General features: G+C 44.6%; 1 protein-coding gene across 1 annotated transcript in view; it reads right to left on the bottom strand.

Annotated features, from left to right (window-relative positions):
• The window catches only part of LOC132391060 (transcription factor COE2-like), a 314,392-nt gene that overhangs the window by 84,190 nt on the left and 211,224 nt on the right, over positions 1-18,978 (bottom strand). Inside the window, exons 9-10 of the mRNA XM_059963792.1 lie at positions 5,386-5,516; positions 3,287-3,413 (exon numbers count right to left, since the gene is read on the bottom strand). Coding sequence (XP_059819775.1) covers positions 3,287-3,413; positions 5,386-5,516 — 258 coding nt within the window. The remainder of the gene's footprint in view (positions 1-3,286; positions 3,414-5,385; positions 5,517-18,978) is intronic.

Genomic DNA, 18,978 nt, shown 5'->3' on the forward strand with positions numbered 1-18,978 from the left:
GGGCAAGGTTTTTTTTATGGAAGACCGGCAGTTGCCAAGCTGCAAGTCTCCCCTCTCCACGCCACCGATGTTGTCCAAGAGAAGGGCATTAGGACCCATACAGCTTGGCACTGGTGTCATCGCAGAGCAATGTGTGGTTAAGTGCCTTGCTCAAGGACACACACACAGCCTCAGCCAAGGCTCGAACTAACGACCTTCAGATCACTTGATGAATGCCTTAACCACTTGGCCACGCGCCAACACGACGCTCCACTGAGATATACTCTTAGTGGCCACTTTATTACACACACCTGCTCATTAATGCTAATATCTAATCAGCCAATCATCAGGCAGCAGCTCAATGCATTAAAGCATGCAGACATGGTCAAGAGATTCGATTGGTGTTCAGACCAAAAATTAGAATGGAAAAGAAATACAATCTAGATGACCTTAACTGTGGAATGATTGTTGGTGCCAGATGGGGTGATCTGACTATCTCAGATACTGCTGATCTCCAGGGATTTTCACACACGACAATCTCTAGAATTTACAGAGAACGATGCTTAAAAATTTAAAACAATTCTGTACACAAAAATACCTTTTTAATTAGAGAAGTCAAAATCAAAGGAGAATGGCCAGACTGGTTCAAGCAGCCAGAAAGGTGACAATAACTCAAATTATCAGTGTTGTGCAGAAGAGCATCTCTGAATGCGCAACACATTGATGTGGATGGGCTTGAGCAGCAAAGGGGCAGATTATACCCTCAGAGTGTATTTAATTCATACAGTACTGTACAAAAGTCTCAGGCAAAAGTAAAAGAAATTCTCTAAAGCAAAGCTGTTTTCAAAAGAAATGAAATGAAACACTTCAAAATATCAAAGATTTTACTATAAAGAGCAGTGAACAGTAAAAAACTAAACCAAATCAATATTTGGTGTGACCACCCTTTGCCTTTAAAACTGCATCAATTCTCATAGGTACACGGTCGTGCAGTTTTGTAAGAAAATCGGCTGGTAGGTTGTTCCAAGCCATCTTGGAGAACTTGCCACGGTTCTTCTGCAGACCTTGGCTGTCTCGTTCGCTTCTGTCTCTCCCGGTAATCCCAGACAGCCTTGAAGATCCGTGGAGATCAAGGCTCTGTGGAGGCCACACCACCTGAAACCACATTAAAAAATCTAGGGTGCCTGAGACTTTTGCACAGTGCTGTATAAGTGTAATTTAATAACTGACACGTGATGGAAGGAGAGAGGGATATGCAGAGTGATGCAAACAATACTGGATTGTTGTGGGAATGTCCTATTCTCAGGATAATGCCGAGGCTTTCACGGGCTCAATCGAGTATAGATTAGTTGACTTTCTTTCAGTTGAAATTTGCATTATTAAAGTCCTAAAGCAAACCTTAACACTCCCCGTGGAGGATTAAGTGATGCTAAGTATAGTATTGACTATATTCATGGAGCTGCTCTCAACCCAATTCCCCAATGAACACATCAGCTTGTCAAATATTTAACTTCATGCCATCCTGCAGTTATTAAATAAAATGTAATATAAATATGACAAGAAATTCAGATACAGTTTCCATTTAATTTGATGAGGGGGTTGTCAAAATGAAAGGTGTGGAAACCATTGATTTTTTTTACACTTTAACCTTTGATGTTCCATGGGAGTTTAAACATCCAGCAGCGTTCTTCTCCTGACAAGTTTACTCATCTCACAGTGCCCGTCGTTCGGCTCAGGAGGCTGAACAACAAAAGCTCCACAAAAAGAAAATAATCAGGTGCTTGATGTAATCAGTCCATCTGCTTTATTTTACCTTACCTCAAAGTAAAAATGAGATCACAGCACTGGCGACTGAAAGCATCAGTGGCGTCCCTGTTAGCGGTTAGAGATGCATTGTACTAATTGTTGTACAGCTTTCAGACGAGCAGCACTGTGGCACAGAAGGAAGGTCTGTCACCTCACACCACCCCCAGCATCCTGAGATCATAGAACAGTACAGTGCAGGAACAGGCCATTTGGCCCACAATGTTGTGCTGAACCAGCTAAAAGTAAATCAGAAACACCCAGACATTTGTCCTTCCTATCTACACCATGTCCATATCCTCCCATCTTTCTTACATCAATGTGCCTATCTGAAAGTCTCTTAAAAGTCTCTACCACCATACCAGGCAGCGCATTCCAGGCACCGGCCACTCTGAGTAAAAAACTTACCCCTCACATCCCCCTTGAACCTACCCCCTCTCACCTTCAATTCATGGCCTCTGGATTTAGATATTTCAGCCCCAGGAAACAGGTACTCCCTGTCAACTCTATCCATACCTCTCGTAATCTTATAAACCTCTATCAGATCTCTGCTGCTCCAGAGAAAATAACCAGCAATTTCCCTACAAATGAGTTCAATCCTGACTCCTTGTTCTGTCCGTGCGGGGTGCATACGTTTGAGGTTCGATGTGCCGTGGGTTCGGAGACGATCTTTTGCGCGTCACCGTTGCCGTGGAAAGGCAGCAGGCATCATCAAAGATCTTCACCACCCAGGCCATGCTCTTTTCTCGCTGCTGCCAAGATGCAGAAGGTAAAGGAGCCCCAGAACTCACACCACCAGGTTCAGGAACAGTTACTACCCCTCAACCATCAGGCTCTTGAACAAAAGGAGATAACTACACTCATCTATTTCTGGTCTTCCCACAGCCATTGGTCTCACTTTAAGGTCTCCTTATCTTGTAACGTCATGCTTGTTATTTATTGCTATTTATTTATATTTCCATCTGCACAGTTTGTTGTTCATTGATCCTGTTTCGAGTTACTGTTCCACAGATTTGCTAAGCACGCTCGCAGGAAAAAGAACCTCAGGGTTGTATGTTGTGACATGTATGCAGTTTTACTTTGAACTTTGACCTTTGTAACGCGTGGTTATTTCAGTTGCTGTCCCCTTCCTGTCAGCTCGAACCAGTATAAATAAATTGTGCAAATAGAGAGATAATGGACCGCTCTCCATTGTTGAGATGCCTTCGCTGAATCGGTTGAATATGCTCTCCTCATGCTTGGAACAAAGGACTCGGAGAAAGTATGGCTGCAGACTTGCCAAAGGATGATTAACAATGTGTGTTATATAAACAAGGTGTTATATAAATGCAGGGTGTTGTTGCACACTTAACTCGGGGAAACGGCAAATCCATTACAGTGCAGAAAAGCAGAACCAGCCCCGACTGTTAAGTTCAGTAAAACCGCGTGCATAAGATATATGAGAGGCCATTCTTCTCAAGCCACATTCCCAAAACCCTTTCAACATCATGCAATGTCCACCCACCTGTGTATATGAATCGTCCCGGAGCACCCTTGCAAAACTGCTTGGACTTGTAGGACAGTGTGACTTCCACCACTCCGGGGATGTGCCGCGGGGGAGTCTGCACTCGGATGGCGTGGGGAGTAATCAGCTGAAAGGCATGACAGAGGCAGAAATTCGGGGTTTGACCCTGGCTCAACAGATCTCACCTGTCCTCCCGATCCCACCTTCTTGGCATGCAACGCTTCTGTTTATCGTTAGAATGGGTGAAACGGTGACAGAAATGAAAAGTCCTTTGTTTACTTACACCCCCACACCTCCCCTGCCTGATCTCCAGGAGTCCCCAGTCTCTTCTTCCATGACAATGTCTGCCCCAGTAACTCCAACTGAACACATTACCCTGCCAAGCCAGTTTCTTTCCCCATTTCCATTTCACTGCGAGCAAATCCAATCCTTTTATTGCCTTCAACGGTTCCATTTAACGTCGACTGTTTATTCCTCTCCACAGATACCGCCTGACCTGCTGAGCTCCTCCGGCACTGCATGTATGTTGCTCCCTTTGTGCTAACCGGCCTGGATTTTGGGCGGTGCTAGTGCTGGGTTCACTCACTCGCCTGTCTCCGGTCCACACCAGGCAGGCAGACCGGTGTCTGAGAGCCCTGCTGGAAGCTGCCACTCTGCACCATTATCAAGACAATTGGCTCAGGACAGAGCTGCAGCCATTCACACGCGCTATTTGTGGCAAATTTCCCATCCAGGTTAAAGATTCACTTTATTTGTCACATGTATATTGGAACATACAGTGAAAGAGAACACAGAACAGGCCCTTCGGCCCTCAATGGTGTGCTGTACCAGCTAAAAAGCCAGTCAAAAAACACCCAAACACTAAACACAAAGTACACTGCAGATGCTGTGGTAGTTCTCCAACTTCTGGTAATTCCCTCCCTCTCCCTTCACCCATCCCAGTTTCACTCTGTCTCTTCCTCCAGCTGCCTATCACCTCTCTCGTGATTCTGCCTTCTTCTACTACACAGTGCTTTCCCCTTACATTCCTTCTTCACCTTTCCTGCCTATCCCCTCCCCCCCTTGATCTTTCCCCTTACTTGTTTTTAACCTGACACCCACCAGCCCTTCTCCTTCCCAGCCTCCCCCCACCCTTTTTATGGGGCCCCTGCCCCCTCCTTCTTCAGTCCTGACGAAGGGTCTCGGCCCAAGACGTTGACTGCTCGTTTCCACGGATGCTGTCCGACCTGTTGAGTACCTCCTGCGTGTTGTGCGTGTTGCTTTACCCAAACACTAATCTCGTAATCTCTCCTACCTACACAATGCCCATCTCCCTCCATCTTCCTCACATCCATGTGCCTGTACAAACATCTCTTCGAAGTCTCTAATGTGCTTGCCTCTACCAACATACCAGGCATCCACCACTCTCTGAGTAAAAAAACTTACCCCTCACATCCCCTTTGAACCTACCCCCTCTCACCTTCAAAGCCTGTTGCCTGACCTGCTGAGTTCCCTCTGTGTGTTGCTCAAGTGTAACTAGCTGCTGTTCCCTTGATGCTAATTTGTGTCATTTGCTTCAACAACCATCACAGTCCAAGGATGTGCCGGGGCAATTCACAAGTGTTGCCATGTCAACATAGCATGCTCACAACTTACTAGCCCTAATCTTGGACTGTGGGAGGGAACTGGAGCACCCCGAGGGAACCCACGCGATGGCAGGGAGAGCGTACAAACACCTTACAGACGGCCACGGGAATTGAACCCCGATCACTGGCACTGTAGGTCGTTGCACTAACTGCCACAGACCTGTCTTGGTTTCCCCTGACATTGGTTCTATTGAGCTCAGCTTAAACTTATCAGTAACACATGCAGAACACTGGAGGGACTCAGCAGGTCAGGCGGCGTCTAGGGAGAGGAATAAACAGTCAATGTTTCGGGCCTAGACATTTCATCGGAACTCAACCTCCCCTGCAGAGCTTCTACAGCGTTTCTTGAGTGTTACTCTAGATTTTTAGCATCTGCAGAATCTCTTATGACCCTGGTTCCATGGCTCCACCATCCCAGACCCTGATCCATCGTCACCCAGGTTTATTTACCCTGCTGTTCCCATGGTAACCTACCTCACTCCAAACCAGCATTGTACCAAAGAGAACTTGCAATCCATCGAAGAAGTTGTCCCCAATAATGATAACCATGGCGCCTCCAGTAGTCCATCCTTCACTGGGACTGATTGCTTTGATGCATGGCGTAGCTAAGCAGAAAGAAATGAGATTACTTGTACTTCACGACTCATTCATCATTAATACTGTCATAGTCACTGCGGCTGTGCTTCCTCCCGAGATCCACCTAAGCAGTTTTTCTCTGGAAGAGAAGCAGAAATTTTACGTATTTCTTTTTTAATTGAATCATTGATGGCAGGCGGCTGGCATTTATTGGCGAACCCTGTCAAACAGACCGGGCTCAGCTCGGACTGCACGCCATCGAACGCCCGGCAGGCCCATGCCCTCAGTCACCCGACGCACCCCGGCCCAGCGTGCGTCCTCCGCAACATGAAGCAGCTTCCCGCCCAGACGGCTCTGCCAAGGCCTCCCATCGATGGTCAGGAAGGGAAAGGGGAACATGGCAACCTATAATTGCTTCTGCAGTGCCGTGTAGGGAATGCCGCGTTGCAGTGCAGTTGGATGTGGCAAGAGTTAGATAAAGAAAAAGCTGCGATTTTATACACTCTGGCCCTTTCTCTGGGTATAGCCTACACCTCATAAAATGGATTCAAAGTGTACATTCATGCTCCTCTGCTGCCGTCGCCCATCCACTATAGGGTTCGACATGCTGTGCATTCAGAGATGATCTTCTGCGCACCATTGTTATGATGCATGGTTATTTGATTTACTGTCACCTTCACGACAGCTTGAGCCAGTCTGGTCATTCTCCTCTGACCGTCCTCATTAACAAGGCATTTTGCCCACAGAACTGTCGATCACTGGATTTTTTTCCTCATTTTTTGCACCATTCTGTGTAAAACCCCAGGAGATCAGCAGTTTCTGAAATACTCAAACCACCCCATCTGGCACCAACAATCATTCCACAAACAAGATCACTTGGATCACATTTTGTCCCCAGTCGAACGTTTGGGATGTAGAAAATCCAAACCCCTTGACCATGTCTGCATGCTTTAATGCATCGAGTTGCTGCCACATGATTGACTGATTTTGCATTGACAAGCAGATGTACAGGGGTACTTAATAAAGTGGCTACTGAGTGCATTTCTAAGTCAGTTACTCAGAGGTAGTAGTACCCCTGCTAACCTTCTCAATCAAGTTGTTGAAGGTCACAATGTTTGCGAGATGCTGTCAGAAGTAGCGTGGGTGGGTGGCCCTGTGCACTAGTTACCATTATACCATAAGATATAGGAGCAGAATTAAGCCATTGAGTTTGGTCCGCCATTCCATAATGTCTGATTTATTATCCCTCGTAGCCCCATTCTCTTGCCCTCTCCCCATAACCTTTGATGCAGCTATAAATCAAGAACCTATCAACCTCCACTTTAAATATACCCAAGGACTTGGCCTCCACAGCCGCCTGTGGCACTGAATTCCACAGATTCACCACTCCCTGGCTAAAGAAGCTCCTCTTCAGCTCTGTTCTAAAGCGATGTCCCTCCATTCTGAGGCTGTGCCCTCTGCTCCTTGTATTGCCTTGATGCACTGTTGTAATTGAATAATCCGTACGCATGGCTTGCAAAACAAAGTTTTTCACTGACCCTCAATACCTGTAACAATAACAAATCAACTTATCGTAAATTACATGAAAGCAAATCTTATTCTGCATCTCACATTTTTTTTGTGAATTCTGTGTGAATTTTCATTACGCGAATTACCAATATGCGGGTATCACCCATGGAGCTGTAGCGGGCTATTGGAACAGCACTCATCCAGCCAAGAAGAGAGCTGTCTACAATGCTCCATTGTGCTGCTGGTAGATCATCAAGAAGAGGGTGCAGAGCAGGGGTTCCCAACCCGGGGTCCACCAACCCCTCGGTCAATGGTAAGACTCCATGGCATAAAAGTTTGGGAACCCCTAGGAGAAAGATGCTAGGACCAGTGTCACTATCTTTTACTTATTTATCTATTTGGATAGAGCACGGAGAAGTCCCTACTGGTCCTTCGATCCACACCGCCCAGCAGTCCCCCAATTTAATCTGAGCCTAATTACAATTTACAATGACCACCTAACCTCCCAACCAGTACGTCTTTGGATTGTGAAAGGAAAGTAGAGCACCCGGAGGAAATCCACATGGACACGGGGAGAACCTACAGTCTCCTTACAGACAGTGTCCAGAATTGAACTCAGGTTGCTGATACCGTGAAGCATTCTGCTAACCACTACACTTTCATCCTGAGCAGCTCCATGACAGAGATCTACTGGCTGATCTGTGAGATCTCCCCAGGTACACACACACAGAGGTGGACATCAAGTGCTGCTGGAAAATGACCGTGAAAGCCCGTGAAAGATGCCCTTTGGCCTGCCCGAATCTTGTTGGCCCACCAGCACATCAAGATGTCCGTGGAGGAAGGCTGGCGACTGACACATTCCAGGCTGCAGGAGTGCATGCTGAGGGACAGCACTGAGGTTGAGTGCAGCCTCAGCAAGGGCTAGGTGGGAAAGGACCACAGTAGAGGGTTCTTCTACTACTGGACAGGGAAGAGCCAGCTTGGGTGAGAAAACCCCTCAAGTTGGTTTGGAATGCCGTTGCTTGCTTCTACTGTTTGCACAATTTGTGTTGTTTTTTTCTTGGTCTTTCTCTGCGCATTGGGTGTTGGTCTTTTTTTTTAATTAGGTTCTTTTGGGTTTCTGGCTTTGTGGCTGCCTGTATGCAGAGAAATCTGAAGGTTGGATAATTCATACATTCTTTGATAATATCTGTACTTTGAATCTTTGAATTACTGTAGAAGTATAGGGGGCTACATGAGTGGCAACAATCCTGTTAGTTTTAAGGAATATAATGGAGCTCTACTTACAGCATTGACTATGATTGCAAGAATGAAAGAGCATTGCAGTTTATTCTTGTAAATAAGTTTCATTACAAATAAATTTACCTTGATATTAAAAAACTTGTATTTTACAGAGAAAGGAAATGATTTGCAGTTCCTCGGCACAATTTTCCTATTTAACCTGTCCTGGCATCTGATCTCTGTGACTGAAAACTCTCCCTCTCTCCTAAACAGACCGCGGTTCTCTGTTCCGTTCATTCTGTTCAAACTGGAGGCTGTTACACGGACCGCGGACCCTCAGGTACATTTCCAAAGCGAAAACCCAAGTGAAAATAATGTACTAGGTACTCTTAAACAGAAGGCAAGCGTTTCAGTTAGATGTTTGAAATACGGCACTTGTTGTTAAAGGAAGCCTACAGCAACCAAAAAGGCTTTTGAGTAATGAAGGGTGTCAACACCAAAGTCACAATCTGACATGGTGCTTGATTTACGATGTACTTCATGAACCCAGCGTGTTGAAGTAAGTGTCCTACTTAATTCTCCAAAACAGTGCTGAACAGGAGAAATCTGAGGAAGAGTTTTGTAGCATGCTCTACATTGTGTACGGTTTGGAGAGTTATGGGAAGCAATCAGTCCTCTTACACACACAAACAAATTAGCTATCTGAAATATAACCAGAGCCGTTTTTCTCCAACCATTCATGGGATGTGGCTGTCAGTGGGAAGTCTGATTTTACTCCCTACACCAAAGGCCCCATAGACTACTCGCCAGTTTAAGATGGCACCACTGAAATGGGCGTCCCATTACTGATAATTCAAAGGACATGAAATGCAACAAAAAAACATTATCAATAACACCTTTTCTGCGATAAATTGTGGTAAACTATTATGGGCCTACTCCAGCTGCTCCGGGATTCATGAATTCATTGATTCAGGATTCATTGATGTGTGAATCAATTTGGTTTGGAATCACTGCTCCTCGTTTCTATTGACTGCATGATGTGTGTTTATTTTTCTCTCCCTCTCTTGCGCATTGGATGTTGGTCTTTTTTAAAATTGGATTCTTTTGGGTTTCTTGTCTTGCGGCTGCCTGCAGGCAGACGAATTTCAAGGTTGTATAAGTTACACATGCATTGATAAGAAATATACTTTCAATCCTTGACTGAGTCTTTGCCAATAGCGATTAAAACACAGAACAGTGCAAACCCTTCATGTTGCTGACCTTTTAACCTACTCTAAGATCAACCATTTCCCTCCTGCAAGACTTTCTATTTTTCTCTAATCCATTAGCCTATCTAAGAGTTTCTTACATGTCCCTAATGTATCTGTCTCTATCACCATCCCTGGCAATACATTTCACGCACCCACCTCTTTCTGTGTAAACACAACTAACTCCAACCTCCATTAAAATCCATTGTGGAAACTGGAGTCTTGTATAGACCAGACTAGTTGGCCTCCTTCTTTTAAGTACAGTGGTGAGATATTCGTCACGGCCTGATATAAAAACACCAATGCCCAGTAATGAACGGGTCCACAAAAAGTGAAGGATATAGCCCGGTCCATCACTGGCAAAGGCCTCCCCATCAATGAGCACATTTACAAGGAGTGCTGCCATCAAGGGACTCCATCATCCAGGCCATAAGTTATAGGAGCAGAATTAGGCCATCTGGCCCATTGAGCCTGCTCTACCACTTCAGGCTGGCTGATCTATTTTCCCTCTCAGCCTCAATCTCCTGCCTTCTCCCATAACCTTTCATGCCCTGAATAATCACGGACCTATCAAACTCTGCCTTAAATACACCTAATGACCTGACTTCCACAACAAATTCCACAGATCCACCACTCTCTGGCTAAAGAAATTTCTCCACTTCTCCATTCTAAATGGATGTTCTTCTATTCTGAGGCTGTGTCCTCTGGTCCTACTCTGTATCACTACAGGAAACATCCTCTCCACACCCACTCGATATAGGTCTTTCAACATTCAATAGGTTTCAATGAAATCCTGCCTCATTCTTCTAAATTTAAGCAAGTACAGGCCCAGAGCTATCAAACAATTCTCAGATGATCACCCTCTCGTTCTCAGAATCATTCTGGTGAACCTCCTCTGAACCCTCTCCAATTTCAGCACATCCTTTAGGGCCCAGAAAAACTACTCAAAATACTCCAAGTGAAACCTCACCCGTGCCTTATAAAACCTCAGCTTTACATCCTTAGTTTTATATTCTAGTCCTCTGAAAATTAATACATTTGTCTTCCTCACCACCACCTCAACCTTTAGAGAATCCTGCACAAGTCCCTCTAAACCTCAGAATTTTTAATTTTCTCCCCATTTGGAAAATAGGCTATGCTTTTATTCCTTCTACCAAAGTGCACGACCATACACTTCCTTATACTGTACTCCATCTGCCACTTCTTTGCCCATTCTCCTAGTCTGTTTATGTCCTTCTGCAGCCTTTCTGCTTCCTCAGCACTACCTGCCCCTCCATCTATCTTTGCAAACATTGCTAAAAAGCCATCAGTTCCATCACTGTCATATAGCATAAAAAGAAGCAGTCCCAACACCGACCCTGTGTAACACCACTAGTCACCGGCAACCAATGAGAAAGGCTTCCTTGATTCTCACCCTTCACCTCCTGCCAATTAGCCAATCCTTTATCCTTGCTAGTGTCTTTCCTGTTATACCACGCACATTATCCTGTTAAGTCACCTCATGTGTGGCACCTTGTCAAAGGTCTTCTGAAAATCCAAGTATCCACCGATTCTCCTTTGTCCGCAAATAATTCCATCTTTACAGGAAGCTATGCTGACTTTTCCTATTTAATCATGTGCCCCCAAGTACCCCGAAACCTCATTCTTAATAATGAACTCCAACAACTGCCCAACCACTGTAGTCATGCTAATTGGTCTATAATTTCCTTTCTCTGCCTCACTCCTTTCTTGAAGAGAAGAGTGACATTTGCAATTTTCCAGTCCTCCAAAACCATGCCAGAATCCAGTGATTCTTGAAAGATCATTACTAATGCCTCCACAAACGCTTCAGCTACCTCCTTCAGGACCTTTGAGTGGAGGTCAACTGGTCCAGGTGACCTACCTACCTTCAGACATTTCAGCTCCCAAGCACCTTCTCCCTAGTAATACCAACTGCACACACTTCTGCCCCATTTCTCACTACAACTGGGCAGGAGAGTTAACAGCCTTGGGGTCCACACCACCAGGTTCAGAGCAGTTATTACCCGACACCATCCTGAACCAATGAGGATAGCATCACTCACTCAATACAGAACTGATTCCACAATCTACAGACTCACTTTCAAAACTCTACAACTCATGCTCTCAGTATTATTTATTTACCATTTTTATATGTATTTGCATAATTTGTTTTCTTTTCCACATTGGTCATTTGTGAATCTCTACTTACATACAGTTTTCCACACATATTGCACTTTTTCCTACAAAATACTTTACAAGAAAATGAATCTCAAGGAAGTATTTACAATATATGCATCCTTTCACGTGAAATTTACTTTCAATTTTGAACTTGGAACTTTAGCAGACCTCTTCCTCTTAAGGATATTAGCAACTCTGAATACTTTCTTAACAACAATTCAGTCGTTTTGCTATGATGGGACTCAACCTTGTGCCTCAGGGTTCGAGAGTCCATTTCTTCGGACTCAGTAGCTGAACCATTAGTTTACTGTTGCTTGTCAGTCTTTGCATTTGTAAAATTTTTCATAAATGTATATTTTGTTACTTTCCTGCAAATGCCTGCAAGAAAATGAATTTCAGGGTAGTATACGGCAAAATATACATACTTCGACAAAGCAGCATCTATCAGCACAGGTCTCCACCACCCAGGCCATGCTCTCTTCTCACTGCTGCCAGCAGGTAGAAGGTACAAGAGCCTCAGAACTTGCGCCACCAGGTTCAAGAACAGTTACTACCTCACAACCGTCAGGCTCTTGAATAAAAGGGGATAACTATGCTCAATTGCCCCATCATTAAAATGTTCCCACAGTCAACGATCTCACTTTAAGGACTCTATCTCTATTATTATAAAGGGATCTCATTATTATAAAGGGATCTCATTATTATAAAGGGATCTCATTATTATAAAGGGATCTCATTATTATAAAGAGTTCTCCTTATTCATTGCTCTTTATTTATGTTTGCATTTGCACAGTTTGCTGTCTTGCCCACTCTGGTTGACTTTTCATTGTTTCTGATATAGTTATATAGTTTATATATATGTGTGTGTGTGTGTGTGTGTGTGTGTGTGTGTGTGTGTGTGTGTGTGTGTGTGTGTGTATATATATGTATATATGGTTGAGGCTGTGTGTGTGTCCTTGAGCAAGGCACTTAACCACACATTACTCTGCGACGACACCAGTGCCAAGCTGTGTGGGTCCTAATGCCCTTCCCTTGGACGACATCGGTGGTGTGGAGAGGGGAGACTTGCAGCTTGGGCAACTGCCGGTCTTCCATGAAAAAAACCTTGCCCAGTCTTGCGCCCTGGAAACTTTCCAAGGAGTAAGTCCGTGGTCTATCGAGACTAACGGAGGCCTACATACACTATCCAATAGATCTGCTGAGTATGCCCACAAGAAAACAAATCTCAGGGTCGTATATGTACTTTGAACTTTGACTTTGCTTAACCATTGTTTACTGTGACTTGTTCTGTCAACAACAGGACAGGATTCCTGCATTGACTCATTGGTTTGATTCTCAAACATTTTATCCTGCCAGAGGTTTAGTCTCTGCTCCATGGAAGGCCAATATCGTTGACCCTTAATTAAATTAAAATTACTATGGATGACATAACAGAGAGGTGGGCTGTGCAGTGCAAGGGTTAGACTGAAAATGCAGGTGGGAACACAGTTGGACAGTCATGAATGAGGCAGTGCAATGTGGAATTATGGAGAGTGAGAAAGTGGTACAATATCTGGATCATATACAAACAGCTCACTTAGTGCTAAGATGCAAGTAACATTGTTTGCACGGCCTAAAGTTGGCAAATGCCTTTGACATTTGGCACCTAATTTCATACAGAGTCACAGAGTGGTGCAGCAGAAACCCCTCAGCCCTCCACATCCATGCGACCATCTAATACTCCTTAGGACTGTGCCATAAAGGATCCAAAAGGGGCCATATTCCACTTGGCCCGTACTCGAAAGGGTTTCCAAAAAAAGGGCATAAGACATTGGAGGAAATGTCCTTGCCAAACTGGTAATTGATGGAGGCCTGGAAGAAGTCACTTGCTTGGCCTTCAGGCTGAATTCCACAGAGACCACCAGAACAGAGGAATAAATAACTTGATAAAAGAAAGGTTTGTACATTTTCATAAACTTCCCTCAAGGCTCAGTTATTAGCAGAATTGGCTGGGCCTGTGCTGTCATACAATACAGTGCAAATCAGAGCAAGCAGCCATGGCTGACTAGTGTAAGAGTGACAGGTTCAAAACGGGCTGTGTGTTGGTATGTTTGCCTGGAAGTGCAGTGGGACATGGGGGACCCTAGCATTTCCTTTTGCGGTTGCCTGTGGAAAGGGCTAACTCTGATGAGTCAGTGGATCAGCACAGGGAGAGAGCCGGAGGCGGGAGATTGATTTTCTCCAGAACATTCTGATTTTTTTTTTGACACTTCCAGGGCATTAAACCTCACGTGGATTTGGGGAGGAGGAAGGAAAATCTGGAAAGGGAGGATTCTGCACGCCTCTGGATTTCAGTACAAGGTCTTTGTTCCACGGCCACAAGGTTTTCACTCCTGTGATTGGCCTGGATGACCTGTAAACAGTTATGTTCGTGACTGATTTAAATGCATAAAACCATTAGATATCGAACGTGGTTTGTTGGTGGCCACTCTAACCTCAGGCTAGAAAGATAATCCATTTTGAAATGAGCTGTTACTTTATAAATATGGAAGAATTGCAACAGTAATACAACTTGCTGGATCCAGCTCTGTTCAGAAGGAACCTAATCCTGATTTAACTTTTGAAAGAATTTGTAATATACACCCAGAAATATATATATATACACACACACACACACACACACACACACACACACTCCCCCCCCCCACCCCTCACCCTCACCCTCCTGTGAATGCACAGGCACACACACACACCATGCAGAGCACTTGGCAAAGTTTTTTTTAAAGAAGTATTTTAGTTTAAGCAGTGTGAGGATTTATACTAGGAGACTAGATATGTTAGTATGTTATTCTGTCAAACCTTCCATTCTACGGTTTAACCCTGCAATGCTGACATCGCTTAAAACTATTCCACTTCTCCTCACTGATCACATGACAGTAAAATGTCCCGGTTTCACTAAGCATTTCTTTCACATCACTTCCTTCTCGCTCACAGAATCGGAGAATTGTTAGAGGATAGAAGTAAGCCATTTGGCCCATCAAGTACCTAACTGTCTCTTTCTCATGCTACCCCACACGTCTCACACCGCTATGCCCTCCCTGCAAGCCTACAGGGTAATTTCTGTCAATTGCCTTTTCGATCCTGTTTTACAGGCAGAGAGTTCCATTTCAACTCCAGCTGCTGGGTTAAAAAAAAGTTATCCTTATACCCATCAAAGTACCTTTTGCCTTTAATCATCTCTGCGTTACCCCCAGCCCCCAACTCTCTCCTTTTTCCTGTTTTCCACTGAACAAGATTCCAAGAAGCGGGATAGCGTGCCTGCGATTCAGACACCCCCACGGAGCAATTTTAAATCTTAAAATATGACCCTTCAAAATTTTCTGATATACATTATGGACATCATAAGACTCCTCAGAATACTCCTTTTACGGCCCTTGACCGTTTCCAACTATCACCTCTGAGTTTCTTACTTCAACACCCTCCTCACTCACCCATCCGCCCACCTGCCCCCTCACCAGGTTTCACCGAGCACCTGCCAGCTTGTATTCGTCCCCCTCTCCCACCTTCGTATTCTGGCTTCATCCCCCTTCCTTTCAGAATCAGAATCAGGTTGAGTATCACCGGCATATGTCGGGAAAGTAATTGTTATGCAGCAGCAGTACATAATAATAAAAAACTGGAAATTGTCATCAATATATACATATTTTAAAAACAGCTAAATTAAATAAATAATGCAAAAAGGGGAAACAAAGTGGTGTTCATGGGTTCAATGTCCATTCAGAAATGTGATGGTAGAGGAGAAGAGGCTGTTCCTGAATCGTTGAGTGTGTGCCTTCGGGATCCTGTACCTCCTTCCTGATGGTAACAATGTGAAGAGGGAATGTCCTGGGTGATGTGGTCCTTAATGTGGACATGATGAAGTGTCTCAGCCCAAAATGTCAGCAATGTATTCCCTTCCATAGATGCTGCCTGACCTGCTGAGTTCCTCCGGAATTTTGTGTGTGCTACTGTGAAATGCATTGTTTGCGTCAAATCAAATCAGGGAGATTTGTGCTGGGCAGCGTGCAAGTGTCCCACACTTCCAGCGCCAACATAGCATGCCCATCACTCTAACGCGTACGCCGTTGAAACGCGGGTGGAAACTGGAGCATTCAAAGGGAACCGCACGATCGCGGGTAGAACGTACAATCTCCTTACAGACAGTGCTGGGAATCGAACCCCAATCTTGCAGCCGGCCCTCAAAAACGATTGCATTAATTGCTATGCTACAGCGCCATCACAAAAGATTGAGCTTGAGGAGCTATCAAAAGCAAGGTGCACATTTGCACAGCTTTGGCTAAATTACTGTTTCTAAACACTCTCAATCTGTGAACCTTTGTGAAACTGCACTCGCAGGTGATTATCCCGTCTTTAAGCAATTCAGCTGTGCTTCATTATCCATTTGAAGGGTAGTGTGTGTGTTCGTCTACTATGGCTGAAGACTCTAATCAAACGTGGGGCTGAGCTGTGGCCAACATGGTAAAAAAAGACAGGGTCACAAGAGACAACAGATGTTGGAATCTGGAGTAGCAAGCGATCTGTTGGAGAAATTCAGTGGTTCATACAACATCTGTTGGGGGTCGGGGGAGTGGAACTGACAATGATAGTGGGAATGGAAGGGTTAACATATGATCGTTTGATGGCTCTGGGCCTGTAGCATGGACGAATTAAAGAATGAGAGGTGACCTTATTGAAACCTATTGAAAGGCTTAGATTAAGTGGATGTAGAGAGGATATTTCATATGGTGGGGAAATCTAGGACCAGAGGGCACAGCCTAAAACTGGAAGGACATCCCTTTAGTACAGAGATGAGAAAGGATTTCATTAGCAAGAGGGTAGTGAATCTGTGCAACTTTTGCCACAGATGGCTGAGAAGACCAAGTCATTTGGTATATTTAAAGTGGAGGCTGATAGGGTCTTGATAATTAAGGTTTTCCTACATTACAAGTTCAATAGTTGTTTTCCCTCCATAAGTGTTCCCTGTGCTGTTCACAACCTCCACCCACCAAAAATTATTTTAGAGCAAATGAGGTCCCTTTTATGATATGCCTACTGTGTGTAAGGCTCCACAAACATAGATGTATCAATAAGATCATAAGACTATAAGAGCAGGATGAGACCATTTGGCCTTTCAAGTCTGTTTCGCCATTTGATCATGGCTGATTTATTTTCCATCTCAACCCCCCTCTCCTGCCTACTTCCCAAACCTTTGACCCTCTGACTAATTAAGAACCCATCAAACTCCGCTTCAAATATACCCCATGACTTGGCCTCCACAGCGGTCTGCGGCAACGAATTCCACAAATTCCCCACCCTCTGGCTAAAGAAATTCCTCCTCATCCCAGTTCTAAAGGGATGTCCTTCTATTCTGAGGCTGTGCCCTCTGATCCTAGACTCTCCCTCTATTGGAAACATGGAGGTGAATCTCATGGAGCTGCCGCTTCACAACTCCAGTGAACCAGAGGTTTACCTGATCTTCCTGTGACCATGTGGGTACTCTGCTGTCCTTCTACAAACCAAACGCATACAACATGTGTCAGGAGGTTAGTTAGACACAGTGATTTGTCCTTGGTATCAAGGCGAGTGGTCAAACCTGGGAGGGTACTGATGAGAACCAGACGTGTGAGACTAATGGTAGAGTTGGGATAAATGGGTTGTTAAAGGCCAGCATACACCCAGTGGGCCAAAGGGTCTGCTTTCCTGCTGCTCCCCTCCATCACTCCTTTGGGGTAGATTACAGAAAAAAGGGAAGCCAAGGACAGGAATTCAGGATCAGGTCAAGAAAAAACTTTGGAAGGTAAGAGGCATTCAACTTGATGGTCACCATCTCAGTAGCATAGAAGTCCATGAGTTCCTAATGAAGGTGAAGGAGGTAAGGGAAGGGTGCAGTATAGACAGTGTTCAGTAAAGAAAGACACAGGGGGGTTATTTGAGCGGCAGAGATGTATGGGAGGCAGAGTTATTTACGTTCTAGGGTGATGTAGTTCGCTTACTCATCTCACTTAACAATTAGAGCAACACACGCAAAACGCTGGAGGAACTCAGCAGCTGAGGCAGCATCTGTGGAAACGAATAAACAGCTGATGTTTTTGGCCAAGACTCTTCTTCAGGACTGGAAAGGGAGAGGGAAGCGGAAGGGCGGCCAGTTGGAAGGTGATAGGTGAAGCCAAATAAGCGGGAAAGGTAAATGGCTGGAGAGGAAGGAATTTGACCATAGGAGAAAGGGAAGAAGGAAGGGCACTAGGGGGAGGCAATATGAAGGTGAGGAGAAGAGGTAAGGGGCCAGAGTGGGGAATAGAAGAGGGAAGGGGGAGGGAATTATTTTTAGCAGAAGGAAAATCAATGTTCATGCCATCAGGTTGGAAGCTCCCCAGACAGAATATAAGGTGTTACTCCTCTACCCTGAGGGTGGTCTCTTAATTGCACTAGAGGGGGCCATGGACCAGTGTTTGCGGGGATTTACTTCATCTCCTTGGCCCAGGAGCATTGACCTCGGTTTTGAACCATTGTTAGTCAACTTGGAATGGTATGGGTGCAATATGACCACTTTGCACTACAATGGACTTATTTTATTGCAGTTGTGTTTTTTCTTACTTAATTTTTGTATAATTTATGTTTAATCTGTGTTTTCCTGTGAATGCTGTGTCTCTGATGCTACATGCCTGTGGTGTTGCTGCAAGTAAGTTTTTCATTGCACCTGAGTATACAGGAGCCTGAGGACCCACACCACCAGGTTCAGGATCACTTGTTAACTCTCAACCATCAGTTTCTTGAACCAGAAGGGATAATTTCACTCAAATTCATTTGCCACCATCACTGAACTGTCCCCACAACCTATAGATCCACTTTCAAGGAATCTTCATCTCATGATCTTGATACTTATTGTTTATTTATTTATTTTTATTGATTGCTTTTTTTGTATTTGCAGTTTATCGCCTCTTGCACACTGGTTGTCCGCCCTGTTGACGCGGTCTATCATTGATTCTATTATGGTTATCGGATTCATTGAGTATGCCCACAAGAAAATGAGTCTCAGGCTTGTATATGGTGACATATATGTACTTTGATAATAAACTTACATTGAACTTGGACACATGGTTATGCATACCGATGATAAAGTTGACTCCAACCAGACGGAGTTAATTCTGTTCAACACTGAAGCTAATATTATTTAATTCCCGGCTCTCTAAGTGGGGGGCACTACCCACGAGTGAGTCTTACTTGTTCAATCATTCATGAGGGAGCATCTGAGATAGGATCAATTTGTTTTTACCTACCAAGTTAACAATCTGCGGGAGGAACTCAGCAGATCGAGTAG

Source organism: Hypanus sabinus, chromosome 1 (assembly GCF_030144855.1).
Source record: "Hypanus sabinus isolate sHypSab1 chromosome 1, sHypSab1.hap1, whole genome shotgun sequence".
Taxonomy (NCBI): Eukaryota; Metazoa; Chordata; class Chondrichthyes; order Myliobatiformes; family Dasyatidae; genus Hypanus; species Hypanus sabinus.